At 41.3% G+C, this 21,940-nt stretch overlaps 1 protein-coding gene across 8 annotated transcripts in view; it reads right to left on the bottom strand.

The window, feature by feature from the left end:
• NAV2 (neuron navigator 2) overlaps window positions 1–21,940 on the bottom strand; it is a 333,951-nt gene that overhangs the window by 182,078 nt on the left and 129,933 nt on the right. For all 8 annotated transcript variants that reach the window (XM_039534978.1, XM_039534979.1, XM_039534980.1 and 5 more), the window contains exons 4-5: window positions 8,800–8,872; window positions 780–1,047 (exon numbers count right to left, since the gene is read on the bottom strand). In XM_039534978.1, coding sequence (XP_039390912.1) covers window positions 780–1,047; window positions 8,800–8,872 — 341 coding nt within the window. The remainder of the gene's footprint in view (window positions 1–779; window positions 1,048–8,799; window positions 8,873–21,940) is intronic.

Below are 21,940 nucleotides of genomic sequence, written 5' to 3'. Positions count from 1 at the left end.
ATAACTCCTCAGACTTGGTTCATTTTCTATAATGTATGTTAGGTTCAGATACAGAACTGAGGTGCAGCACTAGCCTAGACTGACCAGGTTTGTACGTTACTGCAAAGTCAAGTTTCATTATTCATTTCTTTCTAACTTGTTATTATATACAATGGTCTGAAGAAACTGAACAAATTGGAAACATTAATGCATGCTACAGTCAATTCACAATTCTCCCAATATACAAATCCTCAAGTTAGATGTTTGGTTTTGACTGATTTTTTTTAAATTACTTTGATTTTAATTCAACGCTTCAGCAAGGATCTTAAAATAAAAATAACTATAAGACACAAATCACCATGCTTAGTGGAATCCCTGTAAAGATATATTTAATATAAAGTCCAGACTTAATCTTGTTAGTGTCCTCTAGGCCACCATCCTTGGTTTTGTGTAAATGACTGTGCTATTGCCTGACAAGTACACCTAATTAAATGCTTTGCTTGCATAAAGCAAAAGAAATAAAGCCAACACACTTTAATAAAAAAAAAAACAACTAAATCCTGCTTACTCATGTAGCAGGCATTTTAAACCTGTATAAATGAATATTGCTGCCACAGACAGAACTTCATTATTACTTCCAGTTTGACTTCAAGGGGTGTGAAATCGATTGCTGTGCAGCTTTCACCTTCTGATAAGATGAGATGCTAGATACCTTCTGTTCTAAGGAGAAACTACTATAGAGGCTGTTTTTGTTTCTGAAATGCCTTAAAACAGAAAAAGAAAAACAGAAAACATCCCACCTTGACTGCATTTCTGGTTGTGCTTTTAATTGATGATGCGCAGCTTGCTGGGGCTGTTGGCACTGTGTTTGGGGTGAAGCCGGCATCTGTTGCTGTTGCACCCCAACCGGACACTGGGATGGAGGCCCTGGTTGCTGGAATACTGTTGGAGGTTGCTGAGATGGATGGTGCTGCGGATGTTGTTTCTGTGGCTGCTGCTGCTGCTGCTTATACCGAGACAAGCTGAAGAAAAGTCCTAGAATGGCCTTTAGATTCCCATTCCTGATTTCTGTAAGGCAATTTTTCAAAAGTCACTTGTCAACTACCAGTTTAGTTTTTTCTTACAGTACAATGGCTTATTTCAGCATTCACGCTGTTCATAATACTGCCTGAATTTAATTCCTTTAGGATACGACAGACTCCCTGCAAAACTAATTGGTATCACAGTTGATTAACATTGGGCATCAACTACAAAGTAAATTAGTTATTTCTCCCCTACAGTGATTGCAGTGGATGTATTAGAAATGAAAGACATGTTGTGAACTGGTGCATTTTAATAAAGAATTCCTTTAAGCCAAAATTAAGACGCAAAAATCAAATGCAATGTAGCAACATCATGCTGCAAATGATTTGCTGTAAGTTCTAGTCCTCAATGTGCATGATGGGGAGAAACCACACAGTCATACAGAATTGCATTGTTTTCATTATGTCAGTCTAATTTATTTCAATTATGAAAATCTAATATACTCGAATTAAGAAACAGAATTAGTGCATATATTAGTGGCTACACATAAACTAGATAATTACTAGTCTGGTCTTTTCACAAGGCAATAAGGGCCTGGTGTCCACAACACATCTGAAGAAATTAGCAGTTTCTGATTGTCACATGTTCTATCTTGCGTATTCTCTCTCTCTCTCTCTCTCTCACACACACACACACACACACACACACACACGAACAATTGTCCTGTGGGGAAAAAATAGTATGTGGTTATGTACCATAATGCATATGCACAAGGGGCTACATTAAGGTTGCACAGACAACTTTAAAACTGTTATTTCCTAACTTTTGAGTGCTCCACTTTGCTGTCTTAATGTGTTTTTAAATGAGGGGTTCAGAGTGCAGAACGGGGCTCTGGGCTAGGGCAGGGGGATAGGGTGCAGTGGGGTGAGGGATCTGGCTGAGGGTGCAGGCTCTGGGATGGGGCTGGGATGAGGGGTTTAGGGGGCAGGAGGGGGCTCCGGGCTGGGGGTGGGGCCAAGGGGTTCAGAATGTGGGAGGGGGTTCTGGGCTGAGGCAGGGGGTTGGGGCATGGGAGGGGGTGTGGGATCTGGGATAAGTCCAGAAATGGGGGGTTCAGAGTGCAGGACGGGGCTCTGTGGGCACAGGGGCCACACCTCACCCAAGCTGCAATTGCAGGGAAAGTCCTTCTTAGCCCAAGTGTGGACAGAATCTTGTGGAAATATAGCTGCTAAAATCTAAGAAGCCTCTACTGAGCATATGCAAACAGCAATTTTTAAAGGCTTATAACTTGACCAATTTTGGTCTTCTGTTCCTGTGAAAACCAGCCGACATACCTTACCAAATATCAAGTTCCTGCTTCATACCATGGGGGCTCAGAAAGTTGCCAGAATTTTTTAACATTGATTCAACATTTCCCCCCTCAACCTTGTTCTCAGATATAGCTGAACTGTTTTGGCAAAATATTTCAAAATAGTTCAACCTGAGGCAGACAGACACTCAGGAAGGAAAAATTCAGCTCAAATGGTTAAAGTTTAGCAAGTGATAAGCAACTGAAAACAGGACCTTATAATAGGAGATGTCAGGCAACCTCAATAATAAGTGGTGCTACCAGCCCTGCCTTTAATGTATAATTTGTATATGTGAGTGCATGCCCATCTGCTGTGTTTATCAGAAGAGAAACCTGGTTTTAACATTGTCTCAGAAACACAGAAAATAAGAACCCACACAAAAATATACCCTTAAAACAATGAAAAGCAAAACAAGGAACAAAGAAAACCTCTTCTATACCTTGACAATATTTTCACATTGTCTATAATCTGCCTAAGCAAAATATATCTTCTAAACAGGATACAAGAAAAATTATACCCACAGACTTTGGACTCAATGGTATTTCCACTGAAGTAAAAGAAAAACTTCCATTAACTGCATAGGGAGCAGGTTATGGCCCTTTAAGAATAAGCAAAATATTTCAAACAGGCCTTTTAGGAGCACTTCTGGTTTTCTTATCTCAAAAGATGGACTGAGGTAATTCACCTGGCAGTTTGCCACTGGACTTTGTACACAGAGAGTACTTCAGCCTCACTGTGTTTTGCCAGTGAGTACCATCTGAATTACTTCCATTTCAAACTCCCCTTCTCTGTTTTGCGTCAGTATAAACACACATACTGGGTTATGAGAGCATGAACATGTAACCCAATCATTTTCATTTTGGCCACACAGAAAAAAGAAGGGCTCTTTATTTATATTTTAAGTTTTAAACAAATATTGTCAGATGTTCTGGTTTGCAGGGTTTTAAAAAAGAAACCCACCCTCACCACCCTAATCCGTAGATTGGACATTTCCATGCAGTGACATCTGCTGTTGTTTGTTGCTCCTACTGCTTTGACTTCTAATTTTGAAAAGCTGCCCAAGCTACTTTCTTTATTGACACAAAAGTATGCAAGACTCAGTGGCAAGGCAACAGGGAAATCCACAGAAAACAAGGAAGTAAATCAATAGGATAGGGATAATGTTAGTGTCTGGAACAATTAGAATTAAATGTCAGGACTATACTGCAGCTGTTAAGAGTTAAAAAGTTGCTACATGTGGAATCTAAAAAATTGAAGCCAAGAAGGAATGGAAGGAGAAAAAATACTGAGTGAAGTTTTCTTTCCAATGCCCTAAAGCATCTAGCACTATGAGAATAAAATGAACAGATTTACAATGATTGGAATAGGCTAGCCAGGTGGTTTAGCAGGAGCACTTTGTAGCACTACACAACGGACCAGAATTCGGGTGCACAGATTGGTTCTGAACGCAAGGGCTGACAGAGAGTAGGCTTCTTGCAGAGGCAACACATGCAGCTCCTTGGCATGGGAGAACGATGCTCACATCACTTTTAGGAAACTTTCTCTGCCCAACACCAAGAGTCTTTGAAGGCAGCTACATCCCTTCTCAGCCAGAACAACAAGTGAAGCTGAGATAGGCTATTAAAGAAAACAAAAGGGGACCCTACCAAAAAAAGGCTCACTATAACTGCATATAATATAGGTCTGGGCAACCAAACATTTCATGGATGGACACTCTTCAGAGCCTATCCAGAAAACCAGCTGCTACCACTTTCCTTTTAGTGGTGCTGTGTGTTCTAGAAAAAATTAATCCCACCCAGGGAACAACATTAGAAAGTAGCCAAGAGTGATGTGACATTCCTATATGCAGAAAGTCCTCTTGGATTAGGAGATTTAGCCATAGGGAAAGGAGGAAAATTGTTTAATTTACCAAGAAGAGGTGGGACTGACAGATTTCTAATAAATTCAAACCAACTCAGCAAAAACACAGACTCTGCTTAGGACTCTGTCAATCAAAGAGAAAGAAAAAATTGCTTGCAAAGTACAAGCTGCAGTTGAGCTGAAAGTAATTTAGCTACAGAAGCATGAATTTCAGTATAGAGGGAAAAAATATAGACATGGCCAAAATTAGATAGTGGTTGTTCTGAAGACTAGTAAAATGTTTCCTTTTATCATTTTATGGCTTCACAATTTGCTCAGCTGATCTCTATCCAGCTAATCTATTAATTCACAGGTGGTGCAACTGCTATCTACAAAGAAAGTATTAGTTCCTACTGCACATACACAGCATCTGTAATCTGCAAAGCCTTGGCAATTAGAAACACTATTTGGAAAGTGGTGAGAATAAGTAGAGAGCTGGAATTCCAACAGGCCAGTAACTGGGCCTGCATCAGTCCAGGGAACAGCATGGGCATGCATACAAAGCTCAAACTGATGAGTAACTAGAGGAAAAATGGCAGTGGAAAGAGAAGACAAGAGCTCCTCCACATCTCCACAGAAACTTGCCCTTGTTAACATGTACTAGCTGAGGTCTTAGTTTGTAAACTCTTTGGTGCAGGGACTGTCTCTTTGTCCTATAGTTCTACGTTCCTTCCACAACAGGGTCCTGGTCCATGGCTAGGGCTCCTAAGGTAATAGAAATAATAAAAGTGTGCCTACATTGGAGCCCACTTATTTAAGTGTAACTTTACTTTACTGGGGAGTACAAATTACACTTCCAGTCATAGTGAACCTCCTCCTTATAGTAAAGGTGTAGAAAAAAAATGGATGCACTCTAGAGCAATCCAGAGGAGGCTTCAGTTTATATTCCATTCTGAACTGATTATAAACTCCTACTTCCTCCTGGCTGAACATTTGCAAAGGGAGTAAATACAATTATTTGCATTTGACCCACTGGATCTTAGCAACCTGCGCCCAACACTTTACTGGCTTGTTTGGTTATGTCATTGTTTAACCGGGTTCAATGTTTTTATTTGGTTTTTATGAGATGACTGCTTCCCGTCACAGTTAACATGCATCTCCCAGAGTAAGGTTTAAATTAAATGTTGCTTTCAAGCCCAAAAATTTCAATCTTCAATCTTTTTAGTAGTAGTATATTTAGTCCCTTACATGGAAGAGTAAGACAGGTAATTCATTCCACTACTATTGTGGCAGCCACTAGTGGCATCCCCCTGGCTGCCATCAAGTTTGCACTGTTGTATCCTTTGGAGACTGACTTATGTCACTGTGAAAGGTGCCATATATAAATACTGAATTAGTAGATGTCATGAGAATGGGATAACCTGGGCTCTGCTGAGTGGTTTGTGATCTGGTGGGAGAGCCTATGGACCTCTAAGGTTAGTTAAGTAAAGAATTTTACTCAAGACAGTTTTCTCATCACCTCAGCTGGTTTGTCTGGGATTTTGTAACATATTGACAAAGTTACACAAGGTGAAACGTGCATGGGAATCTCTCTCTCTTATTCGGGTTGAAAACGGAAGTTTATTGTGCAGAAGCAGCCAGGTTTGCCTTTTCTGTTTTATCATCATATACGGATACGCAGGGCTTTCACTTTTAGAGGCTTTAGGCTGAATCCCACTCACTTCACTCAACTGAGTAGCCCCATTGATTATAAGGGGACTATTTGGGTGAAAATGGGAGACACGATTTGGCCCATTATCTTAAAGCTTCTCCTAGGAGGGGAAGACGACTTCTGTTCCCTATGCCTGAATCCAATTTAGGGCACTCGGTAGGAAAGGATTGTTTACACTGAGCCAACTGTTCTCATATTGTCAGAATACTACTGCATGTATTAATGGGCTGCTGCCCTGCTTTCTGCACATTATCATTATCAAGATGAATAAACTTATTATTTTTTTAAACCCACAACATTTTAAAGTGGAAGTTAAATCTTCATGTATTGCAATGAGGGAGAGCCCCAGACAATAAGTCCTGGGTGCAAGTGAAATGAAGGTGACTGAGAGGGAGAAAGGAGGCTTTTAAGATCTTTTCTGAATCTCAAAAGGGCATCTTTAGTTTGAAGCAGGAATTGCACTAGCTCTCTCCTCCCTACAATATGGCATATTTGAATATGCTGTAGTAGGGCAAGGCGCATTTGGTGGACGTTGCAAATGTTGCTGGTCACTTATGTCTAGAAACTGGTTGATGCTATATCTTTATTAAATTACTTGAATGTACTTTACAGTCAGAAAACCTATGTACACAACAGTTTCTCCATATATTTCATCCCCTGTGGATTATCTGGGGTATATTTTAATAACATCACTTATTTTCAATAGGAGATGGTTTGTTTCATTTCAGACTTGAAGCTACAGGGGTTACCATCCAACCACGTCAAAAAAGAGTCTGAAGTTCACAGCCAGAGTCTAGTAAGATGTGAAGTGCTGTGAAAAGAAACTTCAGTGGAAAACCCTGAAACTGAAACAAATGACATTAACTATGACTTTATGCTTAGAGGAAGCAATTATTTCAGGTAATTATCACCCCACTGAAAATCCATTTTCGGGGGGAACAGTAGTTTGTGAGTACCAAACTCACCATAAAAATACTTCTAGTTAAACCACATTTATGTTAAGGATCTTCCTTCTAAACAACACTGGCTGTCCTCTTACACCCTTAGGCTGCAGGAAGGCATCTGTGTTTTGCAGATAATAATCTACTTGTCCTAAAGGGGAATTCTTTCTCACACACATTTAATTCAAAGTATGTGTCTCATATTATCAATGTATGTAACAACACAGTATAACCCCAAAAGGGAGGAATGCTAATGTCCCAATTGTTTAGAAATTAAAAGAAATGCATCTTGTTTCTAAACTTTCTCACTCGGGTTCTTTTGGTAGCAGGAAGCCGGGAATTTTGTAGTCACTGTTCATCCACTGAGTTTATTTATGCCTGAAGTACAGTAATCAGTTAGTCTTTCATTAAGAGTGTGAGACAGCTAGAAACCGAATATAATTATCCTTTTGGCATGAAGAGTTGGGAATCCCCCAGCACTATGCACACTAATGCTTACAGCCAGGAGATTTTGGTTGTTGGCAACCAGGCAGTCAAAGCCAAGAGAGAAAAGCTTTCCTATTCCAGCTGAGAGGGCTGGCAGCTCTTCTCTTTAAGAATTGTCAATCACATGATCAGACAGGCTATCAAATTCACCTTGCTTTTTAGGCAGCAACATGAGCGGAGAGGGAGAAATCACAGCTTTAAGTACATAGGTAACTAAGTTATGCATACACATGCAAAAACTTTGCAAAGTAACCAGATCCCCAAACTCAAGCTTGCAAACAAACTTATTTGAGAAGTTAAACCCATAAAGTCGTCTCACCTGAACTTGCAAATCCGATTACTTGTTCTGGGAAATACTGAGGTAGGTGTAACCTAATACGTTCAGAGTCCGACTTAACTGTTGCTTACTCTGGTTGTTGGCACCTGCTTGCTTTTTCAAACATACTTAAGTGAAAGTAAGGTGAAACCTGATGTACGACATGTTGGCACTACAGTCTGTGCAGTAGGTGGTTATTAATGTAATGTGGTTGGGGACAAATGGTTTCGATGGGTGGACTGATTAACTGGGGGGCAGCATCTAATTTTTTTATTTTTGTTTCATTTTGTAACATTTGAATTCATTTCATTGTTACATGCACTTACAGAGGCAAATGTAAAAATTTACATACTACAGAAAAATAAATAGAACAGCAAAACAGAAGTTTCTTTTAAAAAAATGTAACTTGACACCTTTCAATAGACATCCAACAAAAAACAACAAAAAATTTTGTTTCAGGACATAACTACTAAAACATTTGTTTAAGAAAACCGGGTAAAGCATTTCTAGTTTCATAAAGTGTCAAGTCATGACGTGTTAATGGTCCCATTTTCACTTTAAAATTAAAATTCTGATTCTTTAGCAATGATGCAATTAATCATTAATGTGGTAAAAAATATAAGCCCCAATCCTACACGCATTTACACACATGCATAACTTTATTTTTCAACCACAACGGGACTACTACACTTGTAAAATTATGCATGTGAGCAAATGTTTGCATCACAGGACTACAGATGTATTTTTCTGTAGTTATTTAATTCTATACTTTTTTCACATGCTGCTATTTCAGATACAGTTTGCTTTTGTCACAACCATAAATACACAGGCTTTGGTTTTTCAGTGAGTCATTTCTAGAACTCAGCTGCAAGGTTAGTTTGTTTGGTGTGTGTGTGTTTTGTTTTAAAAAGTGAATGAATTTAATTCCCTCCCATGGTTTATTTTTACAGTAAAAGAGTTAACAGCATTGAGTCCAGCATGTATTTTACTTACCTTTCACATAGTGGATGCGGAGAAGAGAGTAAAACACAACAGCACAAGTCCTATTAAATCTCCAGTGATCCTGGATGTATATATTTTTTTAAATGGAGGGAAAAAACCTAAATTGAATGTCCCTCATTACAAGATAAATTTTGGAATGACAGATTGACTCACCCTCTGCTGATAGACCCTGTATGTTTATTCCCTTGGCAGCCAAGAAACTCAGACATGCATCTATGTTTTCAATCTAAACAAGAAACAAGGAGACAAAAGAATACGCATTGTAGTAAATGTTTACCTTAATCTACAGTCACATTTTATTGCCTACAACCTTTGTATCACAGAAAAAGCCCCTTTGTTCATTGCAGTGGAAAAAAGATTCTTAATATTGGAACCATAACAACATGAAAACTCCTAAGTTATTAGACAACCAACACTGTGTTGGTCAGGGCTCCTCTTAGTTTGTATTTGTATGGAGCAAGTTACTTAATACTCTACCCACGCAGGTCCAAGAAAGATGATCGTTGCATCTCAGTAGACGGCCAAATATAACATGCAAGGATTTTTGTCCTATGATAACAAACATGATACTGAAAATAAACATGGTGCCAAATTTGCCTGAGGAGAAGAGAGATTACCACTTGCTCTTAAGCAGACAGCTGTCAGAAATTTCCAGTCATGGAGGCAGTAAAATGTAAGAATGGTAACTAGAAACCTCAGCTGGAATCCAGAAAATGTTTACTCACAAAATTCCCTGGATATCAGAAATTACATACTGAAACAGGCTGCAGTTACTAACAGTGGACCAAATTTTGCCTCTTCAGGGGGTGCAGGGAGCTGGTGTAATTGTGCTGAGTTGGAGGGGGCAGGATTTCAGTTGGCCTGACAGGATATGCACATCCAGCTCTCTAGGGATCCCCGGCAAGTTGTTTGGGAGCCATGATTATTTGCTAGGGTTACCAATTTTGATTGGACCTATTCCTGGAGGCTTCATCACATGACATAATCTATAATTAAAGATTAACCTCTGATTCGCGGAGACTCGACAACCCTATTTTGCCTGTATTCACTACCCCACAGTGGAGTGCTACAGCTACAAAAGTTACTTCACTGTACTGAAGTAGCCTCAGTGAAGCAGCCCCATATCCATCCCATGGCCTGAAGGAACATGATTCATCCTTCCCTTCCTTCCATGGAAATCACCACCTTCCAGTCGTATTACTGAAGCGGGGCACCAGGGAGAAAGTGTGCATCAGAACATTTGCAGAATTGATATATGGTGGGATTTTCAAAGGTGCTGAGTTGTCCTGACTCTGCTTTCGTTACTCAAGGATGAAATTTACATTGACTACAGTGGGAACAGAGTTATGCCAATGACCAGTGCTTTTGAAAATCTCACTGTGTGGATATGTCTACACAGTGGCCGAGAAGCCACTGTTAGTCAGTTTTCAGAAGGATCCCTTACTCCCCAGGAATAAGGATCAACAGAATCCTTCTCAGAGCCCTGGAGGAGCCCTTTGTCATTCCTCTTTTTTATTTTTTTGGAAGCCCCAAGCAGCAATGATCCATCCTCTCTTCATAAGGTGAGGCCTGATGTGGTTTGCCTGGGAGCTGAAACATTGTTCTTTGTGTTACTAAAAGAAGAGAGATACACATGTAATGTGCTCCCCTTCCTGGAAGCTCTGAGCAACATACCCTACCCATATGCAAAAGGTCAAGCACGGGTAACCAAATTCTAATCCATCAGGGCTCCTTGCAGACCTCTGTATGAACAACCAAAGAAGTCACTGGGCATTCCACGTGCAGATCCATTGTAGGATCAAACTCCCAAATATATTTCCAGATCATAAAAGCCCTCTATTACTATTATGGTTATTATTAGGAGTACGGTATCATGTGTAGGCCCAATTAAAGTGCTATACAAACAGTAATAAGCCAGTCCCTGCCCTAGAAAGTTCACGACATAGGTTTATAATAAGATGCAAAAGGTAGATGAAATGGACAAATAGGAGTGGGAAGACAAATCAGTAGTAAAATGAGAATGTTTCCTGTCTAGCAACTGACAGGAATTACAGCAAAGACAAGTCATACAGAGAGATCTATATAACCCTTTTACACACAGAAGACCTTGGAATAGAAAACTCGGCTTTTTTCTTTTTTTGCATTTGGCATGCTGTGGGAAATCAGTAACAGAGATGGAACTGGACCCCTTCAATTTAGAGCCAGTACAAGAAATCAAGAGGCAATCAATAACCCAGTAAACAATAAAACAGTTAATAATATGGAGCACATCTAGGGCTATCCATGCTCAAAGCAAATTGCACACATTAATTACTTAATCCTTACAATACCCCAGGGAAGTATTATTACCTCCACCTTACAGGTAAGTAAACTAAGACAGAGGTCTCTCTCTGCAGTATTAACTACCCTTCCATGCCTGATACCACACAGTTATCCCTTCTTGCTCCTTTAGGAGCTGTGCAGGCAAGGATGGGTCAGAAAACAACATGGAGGTCCTGTTCTCTGGCACCTTCAGCTTCTGGCTGCCTGGGAAATTGCAGAAATGAAGCTCACAGATCCTAGGGACTCTGTGGGATTCCAAGACCTCACTCCCTCAATCTGGCCTATATACCCTGTCCTTTCAGGTAACAAGGAAGACTACACTATGAAGTTAGTGTCACAGAATTTCCAGTGCAGGGTTCCCCCAAACTGTAATTTTTTCCAATGACTTTTTTTTTTAAAATGATTTCCCTTAATCAGGACAACCACATAAGGCCCACTGAAGGCTTCACTAATTATCATCATTGTGATGTATGCCACAACTCTTACTAATCTTACTGTGTGTTAATGGAAGAATAGATGCTCCATAACTCTCCAACCTTAATGCCTGTAGTAGAGTGCAGTCCCAGAGCAGGCCCCCGGTGGCATGGTGCAGTACTGAATCAACCTGCTTCTTGGTCCCTCCTGGGTTTTCAATGACTCTCTTGGACTCCAACACAGTTCATTTGCTGAGGTGAGTTGACCCTCCAGCTTCAAAAGTCCACCCTTTCTGAGGTAATCAAAATCAAAATCAAAAGGAAACGACTAGTCTGCCATACCTGACCTGTGCCAGGCATGCAACAATATCTGACCTCTCTTTTTCCAGCTCCGGAGCTCTGATGAGTTCTTTCTTCCTCCCCTTAATAGCAGGAGTCATTGCATCTTTTGCCTCAGTGGTAGCATAGCAGAAAACACCCCTCTACCACGGGTTCCCAGCCCTGTCAACCCTAAATAATGGTACTATCTGTGCCCCCTCCCCCGTAGCCACAAGATGCCTTGCTTCTCCTTTCCAGAGACTCATTCTATACTTGCTGACTTTCTTCTGAGCTCAAATGTCTTCTCTTTTGGGACAAAGTGATCACAGCCCTCCTTCCTGGGACTGTGTTTTACTATGACAGGCTTCACCCAGCCCCCAGCTTCTCCTTGAAACTTAGTATCCACTGCCCTCTTTTCTGGGGCTGCACTGTAATCTTCTTCCCTTGGGACAGCTCTCCTTCTTCTGGCTAGGCTAGAGTCCTCACTGACCTCCCCAGATCACCCTCACCAGGGTTCTGGTACTCCTCCAGGGAGCCTCCTTCCAAGTCTCTCAAGACTCCAGGCTTCCCCCTCTCTCTCCCTGTGACTGAACTCCACACAGTGCTTTTACCTGGTGAGCATTATACGCACTTGACAAACACCTGGCCCCCATTCCCAGTTTAACTCCTGATCCTCCCTTGGAACATTTATCTTATGGGCACATGCCTTGCAACAGGGGTGCGCTGGCCAGGGCCCACCGGCACTACTTTAAAGAGGGCAGACTGCCTTGTTACCATTTTATTCTTGCTCCAGAGGCTGTAAAAAGAGCTTAACATGACATAAGCAAACTCCCAATCTTGTAAAAGGAATGAATGGGAAATGATACATACAGATGTTGCCATTCTCAGTGCAATTCTAGTCTGAAGAGAAAATGAGGTAAATAATTATAATTATATAGGACACAGATGAATGGGGTATATTACATGAACTGCACAATAAGATGGAACACAATAAAATGGATTAGAGTCAAGAAATAGTAAGAAACTAAATACTTTAAGACAGGGAAATAGCCAAGTTCGACAGAGAAGGAAGACGTTAAGATATGAAAGGCTGATTACAGAAGATTGCAGAAGCATGCCTTTATGTCAGGAAATAAAATACGATAATAAGACTCTATATAATTGGAAGGGAAGGAGTTGGAAAATACAACAGAGGCAACTGACACCCCAGGACAAACAACAGGATGACATGCCATCCCAGCGAGGAGGCAGGTAAGGTATCACCCTTTGTTTGGGTCTATAGGACTATTTCCCTTTTTGAGTGGGGAAGGAGCACCCCCTTAGGCTTAACCTCAGGCCTGCCCTGAAGACACAACGAAGGGAGCACCGAAGGGGGAAGCCAACCCCAAACCCTACCTGAGTGGGACTGATTACCCCAGGCCCACCATCGCCAGAGGGGAGAAACGCTAAGTCTGGCAAGAGAAAAGAGGTGCCTTGACACACAGTATAAACATTTCATGAATTTTGGCTACAAAAAGTATTAAAGACAAGACTCTGAAAATCCTAACAAACTACTATTAACACATTGTAAAAACTAATTATGAAATGTTTATGTATCACTTTTCCCCCATAAAATAGTTTGGGTTTACAATATTTGAACATAGCATCAAAACACTGTAATAATGACAAAAGTACTGGATATTAAGGAAGATTTGTTCTGTATCTAAGGCTATGTCTACACTAGAGAGCTTACAGAGGCATAGCTGTACCAATGCAGCTGTGCTGCTGTAAGATCTCTCGTGTATCCATCCAATGCCAATGGGAGAGAATTCTCCTGTCGACATAATTAATCCACCCCCAATGAGCAGTGGTAGCTATGTTGGGTGGGAGAAGCTCTGCCACCGACATAGCACTGCACACACTAGTGCTTATGCCGGACTAATTTATTTCACTCTCGGGGGTGGAATATTCACATCCCTGAGCGACATAAGTTTTGCGAACATAAGTGGTAGAGTAGACATAGCCATAGAAGCAGTACAAATACAGTCTTTTGTGGCAATTGTCATGGGATTTTTCTAGGAATACTAATGTTGCTAGGACTATGAACTCCATGCAAACTATCTATGCAAAACAGTTGTTGCTTCATGCAGACATATAGTTTTGCACCTGCAGTAATGGACATGCAAATGATTCTGAAGTGGCATGGTAAGAAGATCACATTGGTATAAAATGTCAAGGATGGAACTAAATTTCCTGAGTAGATCACAACTGAGCACCAGCTTATACAGATAGAAATCTAATGACATTGCATTGCGCTGACACTCAGCATAGCACACGTAGCTGTCCCCTTAAAATTACACTGTTTCAATGACTGCTTATTGTTTAACTCGAAGGGACCCTTCTGGGCCAAGCCCATATATTGTTTAAGCCCTTAAAGCTGACATGAGGTTGTTGATTTGCCAAAAGGGAGTGTGTATTTTCTTTTTTGCTGTGAGCCATGACTGGCTTTTGGCAGGCAGCTCTGATTTCTCAGCTGCTCTGCCTCCTGCCGCAGGCAACATCTAACACAGCAGAGGAAAAGGAGAAATTGGATGTTTCTGAAGCTGGGTAGGCATAGAGGGGAGGGACTGGTGCTAAATGGGAGTACAGTCATCCACTGCAATGATCAACATGTGATTTGAATTACTTGCTATTTGAAAACAACAGCTACAGTCAGATCAAATGTCCAAAAAAAGAAAAGTGACCCCCCAATCACCCTCGCTCCCCAAAGAAGCCATAAGTGTTGCTCTTCAGAACACTACACACAAATCCGTTTTTACGAGTAGATGTAGCATATTAAGTGTCCATGGCATGGTCAGCTGTACAATACCGGTTCCACAACATGCAAGATACTTATTTGTTCTGACATTTCATAAAACTAAACACAAATTAAAGGACAGTTGATTCTAACCCTGAAAGATCCTGCTCCTATATGGGAAGTCTAGATTCTAAAACTCCACTGGTAACAGGCAGTGTAATAAAGAAACTCAACAGTCATCAGATAACACATTGTCATAAAGAGTTATAAATAGGAACTTGGGAAAATGCAGGGAGCTCAGGCAAACTATACAGGGTTGGATGCAGGGGGAATAGGATGGAGAGGTGGGTTGGCAGTTCTACTTCCCCATATTTAATTAAGGTTTTTCTTATAAAAACTGATTAATCCTTGTTGCTTAGTTGTTCCAATTGCTGCACATGGTAATTTACTTAACATGTGAACTCCTTTTTGCATGAAGTATTTTTACTTTAATTGCTCTAGTGATCATCTTTTCCCAAATTCAAGCTAAGCTTCTGTCACTTGAGAGGGAAAATAAATATTCTTTGTCATGATCTCCCCTTTCTTCTAAATTAAGTGAGGAGAGAAATCTCTCTTTATTGGCAATAATGTAAAAGCCAGAGATTCTGTTCAGAATAACTTTGGAGAATAACCCTGAACCACACATTCTGCTATTTGCACTGCAAAGCAGTTGGAAAGCCAGTTTAACCAGCTACCTGAGTACACCCTGTACCTAAGGGACTCTCTAGGTGATGTAGGGGGCATGACTGCATGAGACGGGGAAGAGGTCAGAGAGTCTTGTGTCCTAATGATTGGTAGCTAACAGAATGGACCGATGGGGCAGTGGACAGCCAGGAGCAACTTAGATCAGCCATCCAGCTGCTTTAGGCACTGGACAGGTGCCAAACTCGGGGGGAGGGAGGGATGCAAAACTGACACAGAAGTTATCTTGCACCACATACGCTCTGACATGACCCAGGATGTGGACTGTGGCCTTGTATGTTTGGCACTACCCTAATTTTGCATTTACATACAATTTGTATTGTAAATATTTTTCCCGTCACAGTGGGAGCTAATTCACATATCACTCATTTTTGGGTCAGACTTATAGAATCTCTTTTTCAGGGTCCTTATCCTCTGTACCATTTATCCTCCTAGTTTTAGGAGTCAATTCTAAATTGAAATTTTAATTTGTGAAGCCTGCTCTCTCAAAGAGGAACAAGCTGTGGATTTGAGGGGCTACCATCAGTCTCTCCTCCACAATATTAATAAATATTACTATACAAATGTATAGCTCTTTTCATCCACTGATCTTACAGTGCTTTACAAATGTAGGCAAGCATCATCCTTCCCCCCTCCTTCTACCTCCTGCTTTTTACAGAGACAGTAACTGAGGTACGGAGGACTTCCTTGAATTTCTGTATAAGGGACAGGAATAATAAGGTTTTCCGATTCCCATTTGTGCTCATACCACTACTGCTTTCCCAGGTATATAGCTCAGGACTATTCTTGTATGCCGCCAGGTACTTTAGAATAGCTCTGCACTTCTAACAAGTATGAACACAATTAGCCACAGAAGATTTTGTGCTTGCAACGTAATGGCAATCTCAATTTCTATACTGGTCTGTGTTAGAAGAAAAAAGCTGCTTGGTCGGTATAGGCAGAACAAGGCAAATGGCACTTAAAATACCCCAGTAAACATGTAAATAAAGACCCATCTATGGGCACAGATATATGTTGAACATGGACTATATTTGACAGAAGCTTAGACATGGAAACTCCACCCACAGCCAGAGTATACATACAGCTTTGCCCAGTCAGGGGCTGCTCTAGACATTTCGTCACCCCAAGCACAGCGGCATGCCATGGGGGGTGCTCTGCCAGTCGCCGGTCCCCCGGCTCCACTGAAGCCGCGGGACCAGCGGATCCTCCGCAGGCAAGCCGCCGACGGGCAGAGCGCTCCCCGCGGCATGCCTCCCCAAGCACGCGCTTGGCGTGCTGGGTCCTGGAGCCGCCCCTGTGCCCAGTAAGAAGCAACAGGGTAATTTGTAAATTGTGCTGCCCTTGTGACATGCTGAGATATAGCACTTTTTCCCTAAATAAAGGTCAGTCTCAAGCTCTTACTATAGGTTTTCTCCCTCAGAAACTCTAGAAAATGTTTATATATCATGATGTAAGCCTCAATTTTGTACAGCACTAGGAATTTGGTTTTTATGGAATGCCTCTCCACAAGAATTATTCTTTATTTCAAACTAAGTTATATTGCCTTCAATCTCAGTATTTGGGACAGTAAAAAGTTTTCAATCTTGACTGTAAAACTTTCAACAGAAGATAAATGAAGGTTAATTTCTGAAGCATTTTTAAAAAGCTCAGTGCCATCTCCTGGTACACAATGACAGAACACAGAATGAAGACCCTAATCTGCATGCTGAACTATATCTGCAAACCTGTTTGTTCTGGTAAAAAACACTTCAAGGCTATGGTGTCATGCTTAACTGTTTACTTCATTACATTAAAAAGCAATTAAAAGACAAAACAAACAAAAAAAAGTTTCATTACACTGGCAATTCTTAAAATCCTGTCAGTTTCGTTTCAGACAAAGTTACCTCCATATTTGCATTATTCCTTAAAAACTTTCCTATACATTGTATAGGAAATGGCAAGGAAAAACGGAAAATACGGCTTGCTCTCAAAGGATATAAATCAGGGTGCTGTGCCGAGTCTTCATTTATTCACTCTGATTTAAGGTTTTGCGTGCCAGTCATACATTTTAACGCTTTTAGGTCTCTTTCTGTAAGTCTATAATATATAACTAAACTATTGTTGTATGTAAAGTAAATAAGGTTTTTAAAATGCTTCAGAAGCTTCATTTAAAATTAAATTAAAATGCAGAGCCCCCCAGACCAGTGGCCAGGATCCGGGCAGTGTGAGTGCCACTGAAAATCGGCACGCGTGCCATAGGTTGCCTACCCCTGATATAAATGATATAAATATTACCTTGCTCAAAATGCACCTCTTATCTATATAAATACTAATATATGTTCATTTTTGCAACCTAATATAAGGTTGCTATCAGTCCAAATTTAGACAGGCCAATGAATATTTTGATGGGGATGTCCCAAAAACCGAAGTTTACAGGATGTTAACAGCAAAAGAGTTTGGTGCTGATAGAACATTTTCAGAGTGTAAAAGCAGGATGATTGATGCCGGGTCTGTATTTAGAAGGTACAGAGCCTGAAGACACAAATCGTGTGCTGCTCACGTGTGGTTCTTAAGTAAACCACAACATACGTGGCTGGCACCAAATCCCCATCAATATTTGATTTTTTTTCTTTCCACAAACATATCTGCAGCTGCCAAATAGCACTAGAAATGTATTCACTAAGCACCACAGAGAAAGTTCTGATTCATGATGTCTAAGTTTCCATTCCCTTCAAAGGGCATTCTTGTATTCAGAATGGTTTGGGGCAACCCAAAGGGGGAGGGATAGCTCAGTGGTTTGAGCATTGGCCTGCTAAACCCAGGGTTGTGAGTTCAATCCTTGAGGAGGCCACTTAGGGATCTGGGGCAAAAATTGGTCCTGCTAGTGAAGGCAGGGGGCTGGGCTCAATGACCTTTCATTGAGAACTGGTCCCTTCCAGTTCTAAGAGATTGGTATATCTCCAATTATTACCTTTATAACCCAAACCAGGATGTCTTTTCTGTTTAAAACTGCTAAAATAGGGGAGGGGAGGGGGAGAATCCTTCTCTTTCATCTCTACATTCAGCTCTCAAAGGTCTCCAGCCCAAGCCTGAACGACTAGACTGGAATTAAACAGCCTTTTAGCCCAAGCCCTGCATGCCTGATTAAACAGACACGGGCCAGCTGTGGGAGTTTAATAGTAGTGTATACATACGCTAAAGGCCTAATCCTGCAACAAGAAGATGATGAGTATCCTCAACACTGAGTAGGTCTAATCATGAGAAGAACTGCATACCAACAGCTTCAATGTTTGAGAGGTCATAATAGTACACCAGGTTATTACACTTATCCTTTGAACTCTTTACTCTGATAAAATGATGAGGATGATTTCTTAAACACAAAGGGCTCAACAAAGTTCCTGCCCAGAGCTGCTCTCAACCTAGTGCATAGTGGATGTTTGCTCATAACACAAACTTTGCACAAATGGCAGAGAGTCTCTGCTTAGGCATGACTCGGGACAGGAATAGCAAACTGGAGGTCAGTACTGAGATGCCATAACAAAGCTGCATGGCTCTAGCTAGTCCTATCAATGTCTCATTTTTGAGCGTTAAATATTCAACCCCAAAATAGGAGAAATGTCTCAGGAAATACCCAGAGCATGAGAATCATCTGCTCTCAATCTCCATCAGACATTGCAGCAAAGCATGATTTCTAGCCAATCAGATGAAAGTGGCCCTTTCTTAAACAAACAATGGCTACTTCTCTCCAGTAACTGCGGTTCTTTGAGATGTGTAGTCCACATGGATTCCGCTTCTGGTGAGTATGTATCCTGTGCAAATGAGATCAGATATTTTGGCTAGCAATGTCCATTGGATCCTCGCACCTTCCCACGCAAGGAAGGTGCAGAGTGGACCCAACTATCCCTCATTTCCTTTGCTAGTACTGAATCCTGTATCTATAGGACTTTGTGGAAGCAGAAAAAGAATGGATTTTGGAATCCACATGGACAACACATCTTGAAGAACCATGGTTACTGTCGGATAAGTAACCATTCTTTCTTCGTCAAGTGATTGGCCTCATGGATCCCAGTTCTGGTGACTAGCAAGCAGTGACCTCATAGGTAGAAAGCAGATGACAGGAGCCCTATGTAAACAAGGACCATAGGACAGCTGTAACAAAATGGGGGCATCTGATCCTGCCACGGTTAAGTAGTAGTACTGGGTGACAATGTAGACTGATCCCTGTGAAACTGTCCAGCAAATTTCTGAAAAAGGCATACTTCTTAGAAAAGCCACAGAAACTGCCTGAACCATGACAGGATGGTTGCTAACCTGCATAGCTAGATCTAACCTGGCTATCTCATAACAGGATCTAATACAGTTAGATACCCACTCAGACAACATTTGGGTGGAAGTAGCTTGAGCCTTAATTCTGTCTGCAAAGGCTACAAACAGTCTAGAGGAGCTCCTGAGGGGTCTTGACCTGTCCAGCTAGTATGAAATAGCCCTGCTCACGTTAAAGGACTGCAATTTGGCTTTCGCCTGGTTTGAGTGGTTTGGGGAAGAAACTGGGAGGTGAACCAAAACATTTAAATACAAATCAGAAACAATCAGACAGGAACTTGAGGTGCGGCCTAAGAGTCGCATTATCTCTATGGAACTATGCGTAAGGGGAACCAGCCATAAGGGCCTGAATTCCCCAAACTGATATCATGGCTACTAAAAAGCTAGTCTTCATAGGTAAAAAGAGCAGGTTGCTAGGTGCTCAAAGGAAAGTTCCATTAAGCCAGATAACACTGTGGAGGTCCCAGGAAGGGGGTGGCTCCCAGAATAAGGAAACACATGTATGAGAACTTTTAGGAATCTAGAAACTGTAGGATGGGAAAATATGATACAGCCCTGAATAGGAGGAGGAGGATGTGCTGCTATTGCTGCTAAATGTATTCTTAGGGAGTTGATGGATAGTCCTTAATATTTTGGGGTTAGCAGATCATTCAGAATAGCAGAAACAGGTGCTTCCAAGGGACAGAGGGGACGCTGTACTTCCCAAATAGAAAATCTCTTGTATTTTGCTGCATAACCACACAAGACAGTCTAGCAGATGCTTTTCCACTATGCAGCAAGATGTCTGGACATCAGCTGAACAACTTCTTTCGTGGCAGCTATCTAGCCTGCATCCAGACTGTCAGATGTAATGATACTGGATCCAGGTGTATTTTCGAACATCCATTTTACTAAACGATATAAAATAGAGCAGGTAGTGTGAGCAGAGTTAGTGAGGAGGCAGGTTCACCTGCTCTGAGTACCAGAACTCTCTGGGGCTGCCATGATCACTGCAACTGAATCTTGTCTGAGTTTCCTCAAGATTCTCAATATTAACAGGATTGGTGGGTAGGCCTACGTGAGCCACGGTGCCCATGAGATGAGAAAGGCATGTAACAGCAAACCTGGAATCAACCCCCGGCCTTTGAGTGCTCCAGCAGAAAGACCCTGAAGTAGGCCTTCCTCACTTTCTGTGTCTTTTTGGAGAAGGAACAACAACTGAACACATCAGGAATCTGCCCCTTTACCCAGACTAAAGAGGCACTTAAAGTGCTCATCATTCATCTGATAGCAGCCTTCAAGAGGGGCAAATTTTAAATCCTGGGGACTGTTGTGACAACTGGTCTATAACTTTTCCTGCTTGGAAATTAACCATGAAAATAGGTCAAGCTATTTTAAAAAAAGAATGTTATAAACAGGTGCAAGAAAACCAGACAGAGGCTGAGTTAGTCCAAACAAAAAGGTCTACTGACAGGGGTTAAGGACTATGTGGAGATTGGACTTAACATCATCTATACTAAGTTTGGCCTTACAGAAATGGATTTAATTGAATGAAATAACAAGGGGATGAACTACACCACCCATTCTCCTCTCCTGCCTTCTGGGGTCCTTAAAAGGAGATTTTGAAAAAAGCAGCATGGCTTTCCAGCTCAGATTATCGCATCTCATCTCAACGTCCTTGATCCCAAGCAGAAACAGCAGACCAGACTGCAGGGTTTTCTTCCCGAAAGGAAGGTCGGCAGGCCTTGCTCTTGTTTAAGGAACTTGATTTTCACCTGAGAGTCCTGAAACTCATCATATCCTCATGACATCCAGTCCTCAAGCCCATAAGTGGTGACACTCAATTGTCAGCACTGCAGAGGCACATAAGATCCTGTTCTGTCATCCTCCCCTCTTGTGTTACTTTCAGCTGCACTATTTTTATTCCTCCTAATCCCTCTCCCACTCAGCTTTTTAACAGATTCTGCAATCAACTGCACTACACATATTACCACATCCAGCCCTGCCTTGTCTGAGGAGAAACGACCCAAATCAGATGTCCTGTAATGTGAGCCTGGGTCCAAGCAACAGGTACCATGGTCGACTTGCCAGCCTAAAGTATCCATTCATTACTGACCAGCCACCCAGTGTTCCAAGAACATCAACAAAAGTCGTATTTCCCCCACCAGTTCTATCATGTGTTTTCTTCACCTTGTGCCTGTCTGTTAAAAACAAGAGATGTGAATGTACTTCAGACAGCAAGACAGAGTGAAATTAACCCTTTCCTTTTCACCAAAGAAAAGTGTGTTAATGGAAAAAAAAGAGACTGATATTTTGCCTCCAAAAGAAGAGAGATTTTAATAGGCTTTTATTGTTTGTTTTGCATAACTACTCAGTTTTAGTTTCAATATCAATGCTCGTTTTGATTTCTTGTTCTTTCTTGCGTTTGAGCAACGAATGAATG

Source organism: Mauremys reevesii, linkage group 4 (assembly GCF_016161935.1).
Source record: "Mauremys reevesii isolate NIE-2019 linkage group 4, ASM1616193v1, whole genome shotgun sequence".
Lineage (NCBI taxonomy): Eukaryota > Metazoa > Chordata > Testudines > Geoemydidae > Mauremys > Mauremys reevesii.
Note: the sequence above shows the minus strand (reverse complement) of the source record. Positions and strands in the feature narration are given on the sequence as shown.